Here is a 22472-nt window from a genome sequence, read left to right as displayed (position 1 = left end):
ATGGCAAAGTGCAAAAAGAATCTTATAGCACATTTCTTTTCCCTTTTTTTTTTTTTTTGGCGTGCCGAGAGGCTTGTGGGATCCTATTTCCCCAACCAGAGAGCAAACCTGGGCCTTCAGCAGTGAAAGCACAGAGTCTTATTCACTGGACTGCCAGCGAAGTCCCCACATTTCTTACTCTCTGTGAAATTATAGTAAATGGTCTATATGCATTTTAGAATACACATGCTGAGCTCCAAAATATGTCTTGCTTCGTAGCTATAAAATCAAGTCACGTAAAGAATGATCGATTTAAACGCAAGTTTCTTAATTTTTTATTCTCTATAGGCTTGCAACTTCATAATCACTTCAAGATCTCAACATTCATTCTAATGTTTAAAAAAAAAAGATTTTATGATTTCCAAATGAGAATAACCGAGTCCAAGATTTTGTGCTATACACTGTTTCTAAATTTAAAGTGATTGTGCTGTTCAATCTTTAAGAACAGAATCCATAAAGGCAAAAAAGAAGAAAATGCATATAAATGTCAGAATTTTTAAAACAGGCTTCCCTTGGCTTTCATTGCCAAAATGATACAACTTAAAATATTTCAAATGAGTGATCCCTTTTATAATTCAATCATGGAAACAATTTATTCAAAAGAATATCTTATTTCTCTAATTGCTTTTAAAATTAAAATGTTTATAGAAGGCCTTCTTTCACAGTCATGAAACTTCATACACTATAGTTATCATCACCTCTTTATCCCAGAACTTTCCACAGGAGAGGCCACCTTCAGACAGAACTGGAACCAATATAGCACCAAAGGGAAAAATTTCAGCTTAGTGTAAGTGTATTAAAAAATTAATGTAAAAAAAAAATTATTGAGAGCTTTTCCACAAAGCTTTTAGAAAAAACACCTTATTCTGATATAACCATATGAAAACACTTCAAGTTAATTTAGTTAATGCTAAGCAGGAAATTCTGTATTTGTTGTTTGCAATTGGTTGAAAATTTACAGACTTGGAATTTACAAAGCAAAATTAAAAAAAAAAAAACGTTGATGAGTCATAGAAAGTTCAATCTCAAAGTAGCAGACTGAGTTTAAAACAAAAAGGCGGGGGGCAGGGAGAAGGTGTTGACAGGAAAACAGTTCCCATTCTGAAACACTGAAATGTGTCATCTCGTTTCACCACCCACGGGTGACCCCTAGGCGGAGTGTCCACTAACCAGGGCTTTAATCGTTCAGTCAAGTCGGTGTCCTTTTAGACCGGCTAGAGATCGCTCCTTCCACAAGGGTTCTTACTTTGGGGTTCTCTGAGCGCACCCCCCCCCCCGTAACCAAGGAGCACAATACTGCATTCCATTACATCCAGGGAGGAAAGTGAGAGTTGAGTTCCAACGTAACTTGACGTTATGCTTTTCATTCTCTGCTTCCAATCTTCTAAATCAGCCAATGACTTTGTGCTAAAAGACTTGCATATGAGGAGGGCAGCATTAATAATGAAGACAAGGGGAACCAAGCCTACACATGTAAAATACGACATTTATTATGCTAAAGAACAGGTTTTATTTTTCATTTCCCCAAAACACTGAAATAGCACATGGCATAGTAATTTAGCACACAATATAAACTGATAGATGCAATCAGTAATTCCGAAAATGGTTAAGCCTTACTTTCGGACTCTTTAAAAACTTACGCTCTTAAGTGCCTTTTATCAAAGTGATCAACACACAACAAAAGGTGTTCTCTCAGAAAAAAAATCTTAGTGTAAGAGATACCTCGACTCCTAGAAACTGGAAACCTTCTCTAAGGGAAATGCTTGATTTTTCTCTATAACTGAGCCCCGGCAGACAGGCTCAAGCTCATTTTTTATTCTGAGTAACACTGCTAGGGTTCCTAGCTTGAGAAAGCGTTATCTAAAGGTAAGGTTAATATTGCAACTTTCACCGTAGGGCCTCCATTTAAATTGCATGTCAAGTGGAAGGAAAGGGATGTGAGAAAAGAAATCAGATTTTGCTCAAATTATTCTGCGAAATGCAGAAATGGTAACAGCTTACCATTAACTCAGCCTGGCTCAGAGTCGACTTTACAAATATCTACTCCCATTAGATGGTCAGAGACAGTCTAGAAAGACAGTATCTGGGACAGCAGCCCTTTAGGATGGGTGCTGAAGGTAAATTAAAAACTTTGTTAAATCTTTTGATTCTAATCTGATATTTATATAGGATATATCAATATTCTTCTTGACATGGCTTCCCAACTCTGAGTGTCTTTCAAGCACAATTTAAAACTCAAAATTTTCCTTCTGATTCAACCAGCTCTCCATGAGTTTAAATTCCACTGACTTTAAGTATGTCTGGTCATGCAAACCAAAGCAGGAGCTTCATGGCTGTACCCTGTGCATCCAGACCTAATGCAAAAGAAATCATTCTAGGACAACTTTTAAAAATCTATTTTTATTGTTCTGTCTGTACCTTAACTATGGCATAAGAGATTTGCTAATTCAGAAGCTTGTAGAGCCAGTAACGCCAGTGGTTCCTGCAGATCATCTGAGGTACTTTTTACTCGTGAAAGCATTTTCTTGTATTCTCCTCTTTGCTCTGAAAACATGGGCTTTGAATGGCCAGGGAAAACACATTTTGTCTCATCATTCAAGAATATTTGGGGATGTGCGTGCAGCAGTGCAGACAGGACGGAACGTAGGCGAGAGGGTTCCGACTCAGAGTCCAGCTTCTCCAGCGAAGCGCTTGGTGGTCCATCCTCAGAAATCCCCATTTCTAACCATTTTTGATGGCACAGTAGTCCTGACCCCCAAGGCTTTCCTCTGTGGCTCCATCCTCCGGGGCTGTCAGTGGCCCTGGGCCCTCCTCCCAGCCAGTCCCTACCATAAGCTCCCCCGACGCCAAAGGATGCCCCAGCAAAACGCTCTTCTGTGGGAGCAAAGAACAGATCGACAGTCTTGCTCTGAGCAGTTGCTGAAGCTGAATTTCTTCGTATTGGTTCTTGCAGATATGCAAGCACTTTGTTGCCATCGTGACGCAAGAGGCTGACCTCACTCAGATCATTTTTCATTTCCAGTGATAACTCCTCATTTTGTGAATTTCCATTTACATCAACCGCAGGCTTATTCATCCTGGAAGTTATATCTGATGGGCAAGCGCTCTCCTCCTGCATTCTCTTATACAACAGTTCTCTGTACAGTAATTTGTCCAAGTCATCACCCGCTCCCTTCTCTTCTGCGAGGCAGGTGCTCAGAGTCCCCCTTCCGTCCCTCATGCTGTGGGTTCTCTGACACCCTGAGCCCCAGGACACGCCTGTCAGTCCACGGAAGGCCTTCAATGGATCTCAATATGAACCTGGAAAAGACCAACAAATTAAAGTGTAATAATGAAGACAGGGTCTTAAGAGAGTCCACACACAGCTATTTCCCAACAAATACAAAGATATCTTTGACAGTCTCTGGTACCCCAAGGATACCTACACTGTGATAGAAAACAGGATATCAACCTACCAACCTACCAATTATAAACCACAACAAAAAGAACAGTAGTTTATTAATGCAGTGTTTCCTAAAAATACTTAAAAATAATAAAAGCATACATTCTGAGGCTCTGCACTTTTCGTGGCAATATAGTTATTCCTGTAGGTTCGATAAAAAAATCTGTCCTCCTGGGGGCTTCCCTGGTGGCACAGTGGTTAAGAATCCACCTGCCAATAGGAGACACCGGTTCGATCCCTGGTCCGGGATGATCCCACATACTGTGGAGCAACTAAGCCCAAGAGCCACAACTACTGAGCCCACGGGTCGCAACTACTGAGCCCATGTGTCGCAACTACTGAAGCCCACATGCCTAGAGCCCATGCACCGCAACGAAGAGGAGCCCCACTTGCCACAACCAGAGAAAGCCCCCACGCAGCAATGAAGACCCAACGCAGCCAAAAATAAATAAAATTTTTAAAAAAAATCTGTCCTCCCTTTAACCAGGATAAATTGGATGACACAATTAGGCAACCAAGGTCTTACCAAAGTGTCCTATTTGAGAATGAGTCTCAGTGACTCAGGTACGACAAGCCACTTTTAAGGAATCAAGGGCAACTTTACTTATGGATCCGATGTCTACAAAGCCCTCCCAGGAAAACCAGCCTGGAGGGGTCCTGGGATCCAAGATTCCAGCCTCAGATCACCCGCCGTCTGGTCAGGAATCTCAGCAAATTTTGGAGCCTCCATAAGAGAAGAATTCACCCAGATTTTTATGTACTGCAGGTAAAAATATGGCGGAGAAAGCTTCTTGGGCTTAGTTGCCCACTCTCAGATTCCACATGAAAACTTCTGGACAGAAGTTGATCTGCGACTTCACCAGTTGTTCAAGAGCAAACTCGAGGTGGCCCGTGTGGTCACTGACCCCGAGGCACCTGCAAACCTACTGAGATTCTGTGACCAAGAATAATCTTTCTGTGACATTATGCTCCAAACGGGGAAGATGTAGGAAAAACTGTGAAAGGCTTTGAAATGGACCCAAAAAGACAACATTACTGGGTGCGCTGTCTAGTGCATTCTCTGCGTTATCTAATGTAACAGGGCTCCACAGCTTTCTCTTTGATGCTTCACAGCTCTAAGTTGTAGAAAACTTAAAAGGCAAGTGATTTCCTGTCCAAAGAAATGGAAATTAATATTGTCCAGAGGAATGCAACGGATTACTGCCCTATGCACATTGATCAGTTTTACATCTATTTGTAAATTCACTTTAGCATTCCTCATAGTATGTATGTGTTTTGTCTAAATGCTGCTTTACACTGATTATAACATCTTACTAGTTCCCTCATTAATTGATGACTTTTAAAAAGTGTCTGACACATGTTCCTTTAAAAAGGAGCATACCTCGGAGAGAACGCGGATAAATGTTTCAACTTCAAAAATACATACTTTGTATTCAGTAATTTTTCTAAGAGGCTAGCCTAAGGAACAGCAACCTAGCTAAAATGCAGTAACTCTTTTTGGAAGGAGGAGGGATGGAAATATGGGTTCAGGTAGAAGACAGCTGCGTCTGACTCTTCTCCCACAGTAAGACAAAGACTAACTCAAAAAATGAAAAGTCAAGAAGCAACACTACAAGCGTGCAATTTAGAGACAGAGAAGTAAACACTAAGAGAACCAGCTGTAGCTGCAAGCAGTCGGCTGGATGGAGAAATGGGAGACAGGAAACTGCTGTTTCTCTTAACTAATCTCGTGGCACCAGGAGACTCATTAAGCTTTATGACTGTGTAAATTTTTTTTAAATTTAAAGAGAGTGGGCTTCCCTGGTGGCGCAGTGGTTGAGAGTCCGCCTGCCAATGCAGGGGACGCGGGTTCGTGCCCCGGTCCGGGAGGATCCCGCGTGCCGCGGAGCGGCTGGGCCGGTGAGCCGTGGCCGCTGGGCCTGCGCGTCCGGAGCCTGTGCTCCGTAACTAACGGGAGAGGCTACAGTGGTGAGAGGCCTGCCTACCGCAAAAAAACAAAAAACAAACAAACAAACAAACAAAAATTTAAAGAGAGTACACTGGGAAGAAAACACAGCAGGTAAGTATTATTGGAGGCTGAGGGAGAAAGCAAAGAGGGCTGAGAAACGGGGCTGCGGAGTCACTGAGGAGCAGGGCCGACAGTGAGGCACGCCCCCACCCCCACCCCGCCACCGTGCTAAGGCAGGGTGGTGGCTAGACTGGAAAGGAATCATCTTAAACAGACCAATTAGGAGGCTATTCTAATACTGCAGAGGAAAAAAGGAAGTAAGCCTGTGAGAGTAAAGAGGGGAGAGAAACTGAAGAATCTTTTTTAAGTTGGTGACTGACTAGGTGCAGAAGAAAGTGAGATGACCCGCAGGTTTCTTGACTTTCAGTTCTGGATAATGAACATGTTATTAACCGCAAAGCGGGGAGAGCAGCAGGTCTGGAAGACAGGGAAGGTGCTCAGACTGGGCAGCAGAGTTGGGCTGCGGGGCTCTGGCGAGCAGGTGGATCAGTAAATCCTTTACCTCAAGACAGAGGTCAGAGCCGGGGACCTCGACTCAGAAGCCGCCAGCTCTGCGGAGGCAGGTAAAATGACGGCTCGGTAGAACAAATCAAGAGAGAAGACAGAGGTACAGAAGACAGGGGTCTCCAGGATCTAAAGGCCGGACGGGCGAGGGGCCCACCAAAGTCACTAAGGAGGGAGACTCAAAGCGCCTCGGGAGGGCTTCCCTGGTGGCGCAGTGGTTGAGAGTCCGCCTGCCGATGCAGGGGACGCGGGTTCGTGCCCCGGTCCAGGAGGATCCCACATGCCGTGGAGCGGCTGGGCCCGTGAGCCATGGCCGCTGAGCTTGCACGTCCGGAGCCTGTGCTCCGCAACGGGAGAGGCCACAACAGTGAGAGGCCCGCGTACCGTAAAAAAAAAAAAAAAAGCGCCTCGGGAAAACCCAGGGTCGCCGACACCAACTGCGTTGAGTGCTTCAAAAAGAGGGCAGTTACATACGTTTCCTGCACAAACAACTAAGTTAGCGTCAGGTAAGCTCTGAAGAACTCTTCACTCACTCCACTAGGCCAGCGGCTGTTCAAGTGCCCCCAACTCAAGGAGCATGGGAGAAAATATCAGAACATCTTTGCCTAGTTCATTTTTACCTTGTTCCCCTTGTAACTTTTTCTGTTTTATAATATATAACATATTTTGGTAGAGCAAAATACATAGTTTATAAAAATAGTATATATATGCTTATTATACCACAGAGATATAGATATCTCCACAGGGCATGCTCAAAACTTTTTATCTGTACAAGTGTGACCATTATTACATATAACAACTGATACAAATATATTTGAGCAGTATGAAGCCATATGCAAATATAAGGTGCAATTCTTTAAGTTGAGATATAACTGACATAAAATGTATTAATTTCAAGTATACAACACAGTAAGTCGATATTTCTATATACTGCAAAATGATCACAAGTTAACATCCATCACCTCACATAGTTACACTTGTAAGAGGTGCAACTCCAGCTACGAATCAAAACAAACACTTTCAAAGTTCACCAAGTCAAATCTAATCAACTTCTCTTGACAATTCTCTCAAATTAACTCTCCAAAGCATGTTATTTTAAACCTTACATTTATTTTACTGATCTGAAATGTACTAAGAATGAACATTTTCCTGAAATGGAAGCATTCCTAAATATATTTTTAATACATATTAGAACAGGTTTAAAATAATTCTTAAGAAAAACAGGTCACTTAATGTGGGCCAACTCTCAGGAAAATTAGTTTCTAACTACTTTTATTATGTCCTTGTATGAGGACTTAGTACCATTCAGAAAGATAAAGTGTTGCCAGAATTGTGTTAAAATATTTTGAATAAGATACTATTCATGTAGTCATACATTCAATAATGATAGAATAAACTGCTTACTGAAGATCTCCTAGTTCTTTAGTAAATGCAGTAATAAACTATGTATTCAATTACCTTAAAAATACTTCAGTAAGTCAGTAAAACATTTTGGCTCTGAGCCCTTAACCAGCCACCTCTTTTGATATTAGACAGTTACACACATTACTTATATTTTGAGAGCCAGAAATAATTTTCAAGTAATTTCCAAACACGCAGTCACCTGTGAAATGTTTTTTGTGGTTTATTCTCACTGTACTTTTGAATACATACATCTTGGCACACTATATCATACCAAGTAAAATATGCCAATTATATAACTAACCATCCTCGGCCCCAGCTCTCTCATCATTTCCCACCCCTCAACCCCCATGTTAAGTCTACAAAATAATAAGCAGCATAAATTATGGCAAACCATCTTATCCACAAAAACTGACACACCCCCTCCCTGCCCCAGAATGAGGGAAGTCTATTCTGAAATTCAAGACAGTATGATTCAGGAAAAGCAAAGTGCAGGACTGGGAGTAAATTCCTGAACTTAAACTCTGTACCTCCCCGACAGGTGCCTCCCCCTGCCCCTCAGCAAATGACAAAGGTTGAAAATGGAGCCACAGAGGCCAGAGGGGGTGAGGTGTGCAGGGAGACGAGGTTGTCTGGTGTGTCCACGATCCTCGGGGTGGACAGGAGCAGTCTCTCCCACCAGAGTCCCCACCTGTGGAGGCAGCTGACTTGCTGCCTGACAACAGGCCTGACCCAGTTAGGCAGCTGTGCCCTCTTGGACGGCCAACACCTTCCCTTCCCTAACCTGGGCTATTAATGGCCTCAGGGACATGATGGGCTGGATACCAGTGCTCTGGAAACTAAAAATATCCCAGCCTCTGTGCTCCCAAAAGCCAGGTGGCAAGGCTATTCCCAAAGCGGGCCGGCGTGGGGCTGGGGGCGCAGACACAGCTAATGGAGCAGGGGCTGCCCGGCCAGGTTAGACAACAATGGGCTTGACGGGGGTCCTGCCTGGTGACTGCTCACAAATGTGCTCCAAGGCCACCTGGCTTCACGGCCTTTTTTTTAAATTGAAGTATAGTTGATTTACAATGTTATATTAATTTCAGGTGTACAGCATAGCGGATTCAGTATTTTTACAGATGACACTCCATTAAAAGTTATTACAAGATGATGGCTATACAATATATCCTTGTTGCTTATCTATTTTATACATCATTGTTTGTATTTGTTAATCCCATACCCCTAATTTGCCCCCCCTCCGTAACCACCAGTTTGTTTTCTGTACCTGCGAGTCTGTCTCTGCTTTGCGTGTACATTCATTTGTGTTATGTTTAGGTCCCACATATGAGTGATATCACACACTCACAGCTCTCAGAGGTGAGCGTTAGCAGACCTGACCATCGCTGAGCTCAGCACTGAAACATCAGCCTGAGGAGGCAGCTGACACACACAAGCTGAGTAACAAATTGCTCAAGCTGCTACACAGTTTAGAGGATGAGAAACAGGAAGGGCTGGGTCATCTCTGTGTTACACTGAATCATAAGCACAGGAAGCAGACCACAGGGACCAACTTCCTGCTGCAAACCACTCAGCGCGTCCAAATCACACCTGTGCTCTAAGCTGGCTGTGTAGCTCCTGCGGGCCACTACTCTGTCCCCTGCTTCGGTCACCCAGAGGCTCAAAGGTGCGCTCACACGTCCGAGGGCCGAGAGGCGAGAAGGATGGCTGAGCTAGGCTGTGTCCTCTTTCCTCAGGATGTGTGAGGACTCTTCATGTGAAAGCACCCAGCATGTTCTCTGACCAGCAGCCTGTGGCATCCAAGAAACAGCTGCTATTAGTACCATTATCAGCAAGAGTATTAGAGGGAACCAGTGACAAAACGCTGCTGAGGGGGTCTGTAAAGCAGAGGACAGAGAAGTGACCACTGGATGGCAACACGGAAGTGGCCTAAGCACGGACCAGCACATTGCAGTGGGGGACAGAGACCGAGGCCCAGGCTGGAGTGGCCACAGGGGACGGGGAGCAACCAGAGGGCCCCCCGCATGGCCAGAGGGAGCACACAGTGCAGCACCTCTGTGGAAGGCAAGTAGGCAATGACTTTGAAAATTATTTACAAATGAGTATAACCTTTCCTTTGGGATTCTACACCTATGATTTTTTGCTAGAGATTCAATCAGCGAGCGTTCACGGAGCCCCTAAGCCAGGCGTTGTTCTAGGCGCTGGTATCAGGACAGTGCACCGAGCAGACAAAAAGGGCTCTGTCTTCTCGAAACTTGCTTTCTAGTGAATGTACGTACAAGGACAAGAATGTCATACACACGAGGTTTCTCCCGGCAGTGCTGTTCAGAGAACGGTCAGTTTGGATCAACATCATACACCATATACCAGGATAAATTCCAACACTCTACATTTAAAAGTAAAACATGGGGCTTCCCTGGTGGCGCAGTGGTTGAGAGTCCGCCTGCCGATGCAGGGGACGCGGGTTCGTGCCCCGGTCCGGGAAGATCCCACATGCTGCGGAGCAGCTGGGCCCGTGAACCATGGCCGCTGAGCCTGCGTGTCCAGAGCCTGTGCTCTACAACAGGAGAGGCCACAACAGTGAGAGGCCCATGTAGCACACACACACACACACACACACAAGAAAAAGTAAAACATGATATAATGGTACCAGAATAAATAACAGGTGAATTCCTTATATCTTTAGCATTTGGAAGGCCTTTCTAACTATGACAAAACCCAAAAGTCAGAAAAGATTATTAAATTTGACTACATAAACTTCAGTATGGCAAAAACACACTATAAACAAAGTCAAAAATATATTAACTGGAAAAAAATTTCAACTCTTATCACAGACAACTGATAAGGTGTCTGATAAGTTGGTGGGTTTCTTGGTGGCTCCAAGAAACCCACCAACAACCCACCAAAAAATGGGTAAAGAGGGCTTCCCTGGTGGCGCAGTAGTTGAGAGTCCACCTGCCGATGCAGAGGACGCGGGTTCGTGCCCCAGTCTGGGAAGATCCCACGTGCCGCAGAGTGGCTGGGCCCGTGAGCCATGGCCGCTGAGCCTGAACATCCGGAGCCTGTGCTCCGCAACGGGAGAGGTACCGCAAAAAAAAAAAATTGGGTAAAGAACATGTATAGCTCACACACAAAGAGATGCTAATGAGCTTTTCTCTCACACCACCTCTTCCTTTAAGGCAGGCAAGCCTGTTGGCTCAAACACCAAGATACACCCACAGTGCAACCTCCTCCCATCACCTCCGCTGCTGCGCCCTGAGAAACCACCAGCATCCTCTCCTGTTAATCTAAGGGTCTCCCTGCTTCCACCCTCCACTCTTACCGTGAAGTAAGAGTGATCTCTTTGAAATGGCTGAATGCAGAGTTACTATATGACCCAGCAATTCCACCCCTAGGTACATAACCAAGAGAAATGAAAACACATGCCCACACAACACCTATACAAGCACACCTCGCTTTATTACGTTTCGCAGTATTTTTTACAAACTGAAGGTTTATGGCAACCCTGCATTGAGCAAGTCTATTGGCGCCATTTTTCCAATGGCATTTGCTCACTTCGTATCTGAACATTTTGGTAATTCCTGCAATACTTCAAACTTTTTCATTACTATTGTATTTGTAATGGTGGTCTGTGATCAGTTACCTTTGATGTTACTACGGCAAAAATGATGATGACTCAACGGAGGCTCAGATGATGGTTAGCATTTTTTGGCAATCAAGTATTTTTTAATTAAGGTATGTCCATTTTTTAGACATGATGCTATTGCACATTTAATAGACTACCTTATAGTGTAAACATAACTTTTACATGCACTGGGAAACCAACAAGTTCACGTGCCTCGCTTTAGCACGATAACCGCTTTATTGCAGTGGTCTGGAACCGCACCCACGATACCTAAGGTGTGCCTGTAGAATGTGCGTGGCAACAGCCAAAAAGTGAAAAACACCCAAAAGCTGAAAAAACAACTCACGGACATAAAAGACAAGACTAAGGAAATTACAGATTGGATGAGACTAAGGCATGGCAACTAAATGCACTGTGGGGTCCAGGGACAGAAAAAAATTCACTGGTGGAAAAAACTGGTGAAATCCAAAGAGTACTGCAGCAACGTTAACTTCTTAGTTCTGATGCCTGTACTCTGGCCAGGCAAGATGCCAACATTAGAGGAAGCTGGGGGAAGGGTCTATGGGAACTCTCTGCACTGACGTGCAACCTCTGTAAGTCAAATTACTTCAAAGTAAAAACTAAGCAACAAACCAATAAAGTGATCTGTTCTGTCTGGGATTTATTTAAAATACTCCGGTGTGGGGTGATTAGATGAACACAGTGCAGGACTGGGGAGAAAAGATAAAACAGGATTAGCAAAGAGTTGATCCTTACTGAAAAGAAGTGATGGATACATGGGGTTCATTATACTACAGGTGGCCCTCCATATCTGCAAGTTCCGCATCTGAGGATTCAACCAAGAGGAAATAGAAAAAAATAGAATTTTGGGGGGGGGGGGAAATTTCCAGAAAGTTCCAAAAAGCAAAACTTGAATTTGCTATGTGCTAGCAACTATTTACATAGCACTTACATTGTGTTTACAACTATTTACATAGCATTTACATTGTATTAGGTATTAAAAGTAATCTAGAGATGATTTAAAGTATAAGGGAGGATGTACACGGGTTACATGCAAATACTACACAGTTTTATACAAGGGACTTGAGCATCTGTGGATTTTGGTATCCCCAGGGGTCCTGAAACCAACCCCTTGCAGGTACCAAGGGACAACTGTACTCCACTTCTGTGTATATTTGAATATTCCCATAATAAAGGTTTTTTTATAATATGATCTTTAGAGAATTCCGTGGCGGTCCAGTGGTTAGGACTCGGTGCTTTCACTGATGGGGCTTGGGTTCAATCCCTGGTTGGCAAACTAAGATTCCACAAGCCATGCTGCGCAGGGAAAAAAAAAAAAAGATCCTTAAAAGAAAAAATAAACCTTTTTTTTTAAAAGAAGAAAAAAATGATCCTTTATAAAAGCAAATGAGATTAGGTCACATCTCAGTGAAATGTTTCCCATTTCACTCAGAGTAAGCCAAAATCCTTAAAAATGTACAAGCCACTGGACCCTGGCCACACCCCCAAGTTTGTTACTGTGATCATACAAGAACAAAATTAAGAATAGGCTCTTAGAAACTTCTATGGCAACTTAACACTGCCACAACAACCAACAGCATAATCACTTTTCTAGTACTTTAAAAAAAAACTGCAGTAAAATATACATAAAATCTACCATCCATCACCACCACACATTTCTAGAACATTTTCATCATTCCAAACTAGAACTGTTTCCATTAAACAATTCCCATTCCCCCTCTCCAGCCCCTGGCAACCACCTTCTACATTCTGTCTCTATGAATAGTGTTCCTAAGGTTCATCAAGCTGTAGCAGGTATCAGAACTTTATTCCTGGGACTTTCCTGGTGGTCCAGTGGTTAAGACTCCTTGCTTCCACTGCAGGGGGCACGGGTTCGACCACTGGTCAGGGAACTAAGATCCTGCAAGCTGCACGGCACAGCCAAAAAAGAACTTTATTCCTTTTCAAAGATGTATAATTTTGCATTGAAAGTATAAAACCTTCTGTTTATCCACTCATCTGTTGATGGACACTTGGATTGTATCTACTTTTTGGCTGTTGTCCATAGTGCTATGAACATTGGAGCACAAGTGCCTGAGCCCCTGTTTTCAAATCTTTGGGGTATACACCTACCAGTGAACTTGCTGAATCATACAGTGATTCTATGTTTAACTTTCTGAGGACTTGCCAAACTGTTTTCCATAGCAACTGCACCATTTTACATTCCCACCAACAGTGCACAAGGGTTTTAATCTCTCCACATCCTCGCGTTCTTTCCCTCCCCCTCACCCCATAATAGCCAACCTAACGGGTGTGAGGTAGCATCTCGTTGTGGCTTTGATTTGCAGTTCCCTAATTCTTCTCTCCTAGCACTGGATTTTATTACCGCCCTGGCAGAGGAAAGGCATCCTAGGGGCAGTGCCAGGCCAGGCGAGGGCTGGGCAGGGGGAGTGTTTCTCAGCCTGTGTGGCTGGGCTCAGATTTGGAACTGGAGCAGTTAGTGAGGGCTCTTGGAAACTAAGCCTGGCGTGGGGGTCCCTGGGTCTGGGTTGGGAGACTGTCAGTGAGAAACGAGTGGTCACTCACCCTTCAGGTCCATGAGTGTCCCTGGAGTGGGATGGGGAGAGATGGGAGGAGCCGAGTCTCAGGGAGAGAAGTTGACCCGGTGGGTCTGTGAGAGCCCAGAGGCAGGGGGACACTGCGTCCACATCCTGCAGGGCTGGTATGGGGAGAGGCGCCTGGCCACCAGGGCCCCTCCTCTGGGCATCCCATGGGGCCACAAGGCTGAAGTGGGCAAGCTGGGGCTCAGAGGTCATCATAATGATGTGTCAGGGCCTCACCATAGTTGGTGGACTGGCTGCCCACAAACATGTTCCAATTGCCCATCTTTTCCTGGGTTTACTTGCCATTGATCTATCTTCTTTGGAGAAATGTCTATTCAAGTCCTTTGCCAATTTTTGGATTGGGTTTTTTGTTGCTGTTGAGTTGTAAGAGTTCTTTACATATTTTGGACATTAATCCTTAACAGATATATGGTTTGCAAATACAGGTGACCCTTGAACAACTTGGGGGCTAGTGACATTGACCCTCCTCACAGTCGAAAATCTGAGTACAACTTTACAGCAACCCTTCCTATACATGGTTCCTCCGTCTTTGCAGTTCCACATCTGAAGATTCAACCAACCTCAGATCACGCAGTGTTAACATATACTACTGAAAAAATTCTGCGTATTAGTGGACCTGCACGGTTCAAACCTGTGTTCTTCAAGGGTCAACTATACTTTCTCCCATTCTGTGAGTTGCCTCTTTCACTCTCTTGATAGTATCCTTTGATGAACCAATGTCTAATATTCACAGTCCAATTTATCTTTTTCTTTTGTTGCCTGTGCTTTTGGCAAGAAATCATTGCCAAATTCAGTATCATGAAGATTTTCCCCTACATTCTAAGAACTACATTCTAAGAACTACATTTAGTTCTTATGTTTAAAAGCAATTCATTTCTATTGGATCTTACAAACCTATCAGGAGATGCTATGGTCTGAATGTTTGTAACCCCCCAAAATTCATATGCTGAACCCCTAACCTCAAAAGATGATGGTATTAGGAGGTGAGTGAGATTAATTTTTTTAAATTTATTTTTGGCTGCGTTGGGTCTTTGTCACTGCGCGCGAGCTTTCTCTAGTTGCGGCGAGCGGGGGCTACTCTTCGTTGCAGGGTGCGGGCTTCTCATTGCGGTGGCTTCTCTTGTTGCAGAGCACAGGCTATAGGCACGCAGGCTTCAGTAGTTGTGGCACACGGGCTTAGTAGTCGTGGCACACGGGCTTAGTTGCTCCACGGCCATGTGGGATCTTCCCGGACCAGGGCTCAAATCCGTGTCCCCTGCATTGGCAGGCGGATTCTTAACCACTGTGCCACCAGGCAAGCCCCAATTAATGTTCCTATAAAAAGATGCCAGAGATCCCTAGCCCCTTCTACCATGTGAGGACACAGCAAGAAGGCACTGGCTACGAACCAGGAGGGCCCTCAAGAGACCTTAACCATACTGGTGCCTTGATCTTGGACTTCTCGGCCTCCAGAACTGCGAGAAATTAATGTTTGTTGTTTACAAACCATCCAGTCTGTGGAGGTGAAGAAACATTGGCCCTTCTGCACAGATCATGTGAGGAGGAATGCCCAGGCTCTCTCCTGAGTTAGGGCTGCCTCCTGGTCCTGGCATGCTTCTCCCTGCTCTAGGTATTGACAAGTGTATTTATGAAAAATTTTTTAAATGTGCTACTACTTAGATGGTTTTTAAACTTGCTTTTCTTCACTGTATATTTGGTGGATACCTTTTAACATTAGTACATATAGACCTAATTCATATACTTTAACATCTGCTCGAACCATTATGTGAGAATTTACTTCTAAGACTTTTTAAAAACTTGAGTCAAGGATACAGGTGTTCACTGTACTATTCTTTCAAATTTTATGCAGGTTAAAAATTTTTTAAAGTCTACTTCAACCTATCTTTAGAGGTGGAACTTTTTTCAAAAGTTTATGAAAAACCATGATTATGAATTCCCTTGAAAGATAGGAAAGATTCCATGGTATTTTTATGTGTCCTACATGTTTGGAATTTTCCATCTCAAAGTATATAGCTGTTCAATACCCCAGAAGCCAGAACAAACTCCTACGTTTTACTGAGCTCATGCTTCTGACTTTGCCTCTTAAGCTTTTATGATGTTCCTTAATAGTCTATAATTTCCTCCAACTTTCTTCCAGGAGCTTGATGTAGATCAAGCAACAAAATAAAACTCACTTCAAGCTGCAGTCGACCCTTGGAATCTTTACTACTTTTTGAAATTGTCCGGCCATAAGATGATTTCAATCAGTCAAGGCCAACGTCCTGGCAGTCCAAGGCACACGAGCCTCTCAGTCCCAGCCTCCGGCCACCTCCCACTGCCCTGGGACACGCAGAGCTCTCGCACGGGCTGCAAGGCTTCTCTGCTAAGCCGGGCATCTCCATGGCTAAAGCCCTCATCCCCTTCAAGTTTTGCTCATCGCTAAGGCCCACTCTGAGTGCTCTATTTGGAACAGCACCCAGCTTCCCCAGCCCTGCGTGCATTCCTCAACTCTTTTTACCTGGTTGGAAGGAATGAATATAGATTTTCAAGTGATAGGTGAACACTGAAACCTATGGAGCTATGGATCTAGAAAGTCCTTCGCAGAGAGGAGACTGAAGAAGAGCAGTTAGAAACAAAACAAGGAGACAGGCCGCAGAGGACGGGCCAAGAGAGGTTCTCGGCCTGGCCAGCTCAGCACAGGGCTGTGTGGCTGCCTGCTCAGAAAGCCAAGGCCACAGCTTGGTCTGACAACTATCCCTCACCTTCATGAAGTCACCTTCTCCAGCTGTTCTCTTTCAGGCCTCCTCTTTTCATGGTTACGCGAATCTAGGGGACCTGGGGCTAAGATACTTGATTCTTTCCACAGGCAACGTAACTGAAACATTGTAGGCATAACTTGTTCAATTATAGCAGGTTCTCAGAGCACTTTTTTTCATCTTCCTTTTACTACATTTAGTATTTGGTATGGATTCTCATTTTTTTCAATGCCTTGTATTTCAGATTATATATAAATAAGGAGGATGCTAATGACTCTAGGAGATTAAGCCTTGCTTGCAAACGGTATTTTTAAATCATAGCCCTTCTCAGTTTACAAAGCCCTTTGCATCTATTTTCTCATTTAATCACTCTCAAATTGAAGAAGAGGCTTCCCTGGTGGCGCAGTGGTTGAGAGTCCGCCTGCCGATGCAGGGGACACAGGTTCGTGCCCTGGTCCGGGAAGATCCCACATGCCGCAGAGCAGCTGGGCCCGTGAGCCATGGCCACTGAGCCTGCGCGTCCGGAGCCTGTGCTCCACAACGGGAGAGGCCGCAACAGTGAGAGGCTCACGTACCGCAAAAAAAAAAAAAAAAAAAAATTGAAGAAGAGGTATCAATCTCCTTAAAATGCCTGGCTACCCTACTGACAGATGGTTTGGGGGTCCTGAGTAAACATGTGGGACAGAGTCCTTTATTCATTATGACTCACAAAACAGGCTCCAGCGCCCCTGCAAGGAAGAGGATGGACAGAGTGTCCTGAGTAAGCAGGTGGCGGTGAGTTGGCCCATCCCCTTACTCTTGTCCCCTATTTCCTGTTGCACTTCTCTTTACCAGAGGCCAGAATCATTAAACCCTCAAGTCAGGTAAGTCAATGATCTTCCACCAATGAACAGAAACTCTAAACCTGCAGGGGAGTTTAAAGCAGCAGATGGAAATGTTACAGTAAAGAGACACCCCAACTCCCACCTTGCCCCCCTCAGCATGCGACAGGCTGCTGATGCACTTGAGCCAAGCCCAAGATCACACCTAAAATCCTCACGTAGTTCTCAGACAGCCCTCCCGCAAGGTACCCGGCGACCACCTTGTCTGGGCCTCCCCACCTCCCACTCACTCCTGAACTGACCAACAAAGCCCACACTCTACAGCCAGAGCGTCCGAATTCCCCAGTACTCTAAAGCTGTGCTGTACCTGGATGATGACTTGACATCAAGTCCACCAAGTCATCCATTAGCCTGGTGTACCCAGCTCTCCCTACTGCCCACGCCATCCTCACAGAGCCAACTTCCCGCCTCCAAAATGCATTTACCCTCAATCATGACAGTGCAAACTCCTTGTTATGAAATCTGTATTTGAACAACCTTTCCAGAGATAATCCTACTGCCTTACAAGCAACTGAGAGATTTGGAAACCCTCAGCATCATAATAGGAACAGACTCCTCTGCTCCTTGTTGATATGAAACAAACAAGCCTTCAGCACTCTTGCAGTGAAGAGAGCAGCTGCAAGATCATACCGATTGGTGACCCCAAAAGATCCTCCTTGGTGACCCCAAAAGACCTCTCTGAAAGCAGAACCCGGGTGTGAGAATGTATCAGCATTCAAAGAGCCAGGGAAGAGCACTCGAGGTGGAAAGAACAGCAAGTGCAAGTGCCCAGGGGCCGCAAGGGCTTGGTGCATGCTAAGAGTAGATAGAAAAATAAGAGAAATGATAGCAAGCAAGGAACAGGCCAGGGGAGAGGTTAGAAAGGTGGACAGAAATCAGATCTGCAGGATAGAAACATGTGAACTGCATTCCACATGCAATGGGAAGCAGTTTTTGTTTTCTGTTTTTTTGTGAGGAATGACACAATCTGATTTATGTTTTTAAAAGACTTCTCTAAGGGCCCTGTGGAGAATAGACAGAGGCACCTGCAATAGGCCTGGTGAGTGATTATAGTAGCTTGGACTAGGGGAGTGGTCATAAATAGCTAAGTAAGCATATGAGAAAGCGGATTTTTTTTTTAATGGTACAAAATTGAGTATTTTCAACATTACGTAGGTTTTCTCTTACAGTCATTCTTGTGATTTTTACAGACGACTGCAAATTATAAATGTAACACTAGAACAAGAGTTTCCAAAGTGGAGCTTGGGGTCAAATATTTTGTTTTACCCACAGTTTATTTTTTGTTAAGTTGATATTTAAAAATCAGGATTTCCAATTTCTCTTGTAAATTGCTATATCTGACAAACAACAGTTGGCTAGTGACAAGTGGATAGAGCACAGGCTTTCTGATTTACCCCAGTCCCCACTCCCAGCACCCTTCTTTACACATTGATACCACATGCTGGAAAGGTATCCGAGTTTTCTACTCCTTTTGTCAGGAACCACTTAAGGATGCCACAAGTCCCTGCTCACATAAAAGTATCTCAGTTTGGACCCTGAAATAGAGAGGCAGGTTCATCCCAACTCACCTGAACACAATTTTGATGAACAGTGGGTTTTAAGTTTTATGTGGCCTGCCAGCACCAGTGACAGGCACCCAAAACTTCCAGTTCAAGCTTAGAGACAATTATATTCTGATACAACTAAACCAAAGGGAAAAAGAAAAACACCTGCCCCGCCCATGTCAATACTGCATACTCCTACTCAGGCTTCCTCATTTTGCACACCAGGGAGCAACACAAGTACCGCCGGACTGTAAGCTCTCGATGGACAGGGACCCATCCCTCCATCACAGAGCCCGTGCCTCGCACACAGCAGACACTCCACCACGTGAAAACGAAATCCAAGACACGCTCAGCACTTGGCCATCTATGACACACTTGGAAAGGAATAATTCTCAATTTGATGACTTTCCATTCCACCAGAAAAAGGCATCTGGAATTTGAGGGATGTAGAAATGTCAATCATTTATAGCAAAGATGATCTCCAAGGCGCTGGGTGTGTGCGTGTGGTGTGTGTGTTTGTGTGTGAACTATTTCACACCTGAACTGTTTCGAGCCTCTGAACCTTTGCCTCTCTACCTCCTTCCACCTCGTTTTCTCTCATCACCACCACTCCTTTCACCACCACCCACCCCCGCCAGGATAAATGAGATAACTCCAGCAGAACACTGGTTAACATTAACTAATCCCTCTTAAGTTTTAATTCTTTTCAAAGCTTCATAAAGTTTGGGAACTAGAAAAGTCAACCATAAACTCACCCCCCACCCCCGCGCCCCAGAATTTGCAATTTTCTGGGCAAAATTTCTCTTCAGGGCCAGGGCCTTTGGCGCCCGTGGCAGCATCCACCTGCCTGGCCGCGGAGCCCACGCCCCAGCCGCAGGCCCGTACCCGAGGCAGGCCGCTTCACGTCCCCACCCCGCCTCGTTTGCGGAACAGGGATAACAATAACCTCAGCGGGTTTCTCCCCCGTGGGGTTGCGGGAGAAATGCACGGCGTTTGGCATACATTCAGCATCCAGCTTGGCAGCTCCCGGCGGCATCTGCATCGTCCTGGGCGAGGTGGGCCGGGCCGCGCTGGGCGGACCGGCGCTCGGGGAGGGTCGGGGGACAGGGGCCGGGCGGGCGCGGCTCACCCACCTGCAGGCGGACGTTGAGCATCATGGAAGCCACGATGTAGAGGTAGGGGAAGTTGATGCGCAACCGCCAGGCCAGGTCGAAAAAGATGAGCAGCGTGCGGGTCAGCCCCTTGCAGAAGACCCCATAGGAGCGGGCGGCGGCCGAGCGCGACAGCCGGACAGCCAGGCCCGACAGAGCCGCCGCCATATAGACCGGCGCCCGCCGCCCGCCCGCCGCGCACCGACCGGCCGCGGACCCGGCCCTCCCGGCTCCGAAGCCTGCCCGCCCGCCCTCTCGGCGCCGCGACGCCTCCGGGCCTCCACCCCGGCCGCTGGCCCGCTCTGAGGGAGCGAAGGAGGCGGCGGTGAGGCGGGCGGGCGGGCCGCGGGGAAGGGAGTCCGCGGGGAAGGGAGTCCACGGGGAGGGGAGTCAACACGTCACGCTCGGGGAAGAGCCGCAGCGAGCCGAGGCCAGGTCCTAGCCCGGCCGCGCAGCCTGACGTCACACTGCCCGCGCCGCGCCTGCGTGCCCCGGCCCCGCCCCGAGGCTCCGCCCAGGCCCCGCCCCGTTTACCTTCCCCAGGTGAGAAGCGCATGCGTAGACTAGGTGGCGCGAAGAGGCCGGCTGATTGCGCTGTGTTCGTCCGCCCCCTAGTGGAGGAGCTGAGGAGCTGAACAGTGGGTTTAGGGTGGCACAACGACGTGAATGTACTTGATGCTGCTGAACTTTAAAATTATTAGAATAGTAAATTTTGTGTTCTGTGTCTTACCACAATTAAAAAAAGAAAAAAAGGAAAGCTTGGGGCCAACAGGCAGAACTTACTCCTCGTGTAGATTACAGTGTCAACTTACATATAGTTTAATCTTTTAATAGTTATGATATTAATTATAAAGCCTCTGATGTAAAAATTTAAAATATTGAAACTTTCAAAACTTCTAGTGTTCTGTGGTTTTAAGCGGATTTTTTTTACAGTGAGTTTTTACATTCCTGCTTAAGCATATAGGTTTCTATTAAAGATTTGTGGGCGGTGTTTGTGTTTCTCGTTTCAGACACAGTATTTCATGTCATTACTTAAGCCCACCCAAGAGAAAGTCTGGGAATGTAGTTCAGGTGGGAGAAAAGTTTCATTGGTTAAATGAAAAACAAGTCAAGTCCTTTAAGAAAGAGACAATAGAAAGCAACAGTGTAAGATGGATTTAAATGTATTTAAATTTAAAAATCCTTTGTCCCCAAATGGATTTGTGATAATAATTGTTTTAAAAAATCACTTAAGGGACTTCCCTGGTGGTGCAGTGGTTAAGAATCCGCCTGCCAGTGCAGGGGACACGGGTTCGAGCCCTGGTCCGGGAAGATCCCACGTGCTGCAGAGTAACTAAGCCAGTGCGCCACAACTACTGAGCCTGTGCTCTAGAGCCCACGAGCCACAACTACTGAGCCCACATGCCACAACTACTGAAGCCCGCGCACCTAGAGCCCGTGCTCTGCAACAAGAGAAGCCACCGCAATGAGAAGCACGCCCACGGCAACGAAGAGTAGTCCGCGCTCGCCACTACTAGAGAAAGCCCGCGTGCAGCAACGAAGACCAAACGCAGACAAAAAATAAATAAATAAAAAGTAAAATAAAAAATTTAAAAATCATTTAAGAGAATTCCCTTGCGGTCCAGTGGTTAGGACTCCAGGTTTACACTGCAAGGGGAGCGAGTTCGATCCCTGGTAGGGGAACTAAGATCCCGCAAGCCTCCCGGCGCTGCCAAAAAAAAAAAAAAAAAAAATCAATTAAAATTTCTCTACCACAAAATGAATTCATATTCAGAATCTTTTTTAAACATGCTTTTTTTTCCCTCTGTAGTGCAAAGGGGAAGATTATAAATTACATAGGGCATTTCTAGTATTGTCATTGTAACTATTATTTAGATTATCATTTTTCTTTATATGTCTACTGTTTAAAAAGAATTGTACTTTTTTTAAAAAATAAATTTATTTATTTAGGCTGCATTGGGTCTCTGTTGCTGCGCAGGGGCCTTCTCTGATTGTAGCGAGCGGGGACCACTTCGCTGCAGTGCGTGGGCCTCTCGTTGCCGTGGCCTCTCTTGTTGCGGAGCACGGGCTCCAGGCACACTGGCTTCAGTAGTTGCAGCACATGGGCTCAGTAGTTGTGGTTTGCGGGCTCTAGAGCACAAGCTCAGTAGTTGTGGTGCACAGGCTCAGTTGCTCCGCGGCATGTGGGATCCTCCCGGACCAGGGCTCGAACGGTGTCCCCTTCATTGGCAGGCGGACGCTCAACCACTGAGCCACCAGGGAAGCCCAAGAATTGTACTTTTTGATGTTCAGTGTTTTGGGCCAAGAAATAGATATTTGAGGGTTTTTAGCTTTTGGCTAGTTTTTTTTAATATATAAATTTATTTATTTTATTTATTTATTTTTGGCTGCGTTGGGTCTTCGTTACTGTGTGTGGGCTTTCTCTAGTTGTGGCGAGTGGGAGCTACTCTTCGTTGCGGTGCACGTTCTTCTCATTGCGGTGGCTTTTCTTGTTGTGGAGCACAGGCTCTAGGTGGAC

At 45.4% G+C, this 22472-nt stretch overlaps 1 protein-coding gene across 3 annotated transcripts; it reads right to left on the bottom strand.

Moving 5' to 3' along the window:
- Window positions 1–298: 298 nt before the first annotated feature.
- Window positions 299–20370, bottom strand: LOC309832586 (small integral membrane protein 10-like protein 3). Of its 3 annotated transcripts, none has more exons than XM_082670518.1 (2): window positions 19937–20073; window positions 299–3339 (listed from the first exon to the last, which is right to left on the bottom strand). In XM_082670518.1, the coding sequence occupies exon 2, from the start codon at window positions 3257–3259 to the stop codon at window positions 2459–2461; it is 801 nt and encodes a 266-aa protein (XP_082526644.1). In that variant the 5' UTR covers window positions 3260–3339; window positions 19937–20073; the 3' UTR covers window positions 299–2458. The 3 variants fall into 3 exon arrangements, with proteins under 3 accessions (XP_082526644.1, XP_082526645.1, XP_082526646.1); XM_082670519.1 differs by lacking the exon at window positions 19937–20073 and adding an exon at window positions 8985–9117; XM_082670520.1 differs by having other exon boundaries at window positions 3176–3339; window positions 19937–20370.
- Between the last annotated feature and the right edge of the window lie 2102 nt (window positions 20371–22472).

This window comes from Grampus griseus (genome assembly GCF_964374135.1).
Source record: "Grampus griseus genome assembly, chromosome: 14".
Taxonomy (NCBI): Eukaryota; Metazoa; Chordata; class Mammalia; order Artiodactyla; family Delphinidae; genus Grampus; species Grampus griseus.
This window is presented reverse-complemented; position numbering and strand designations above follow the sequence as displayed.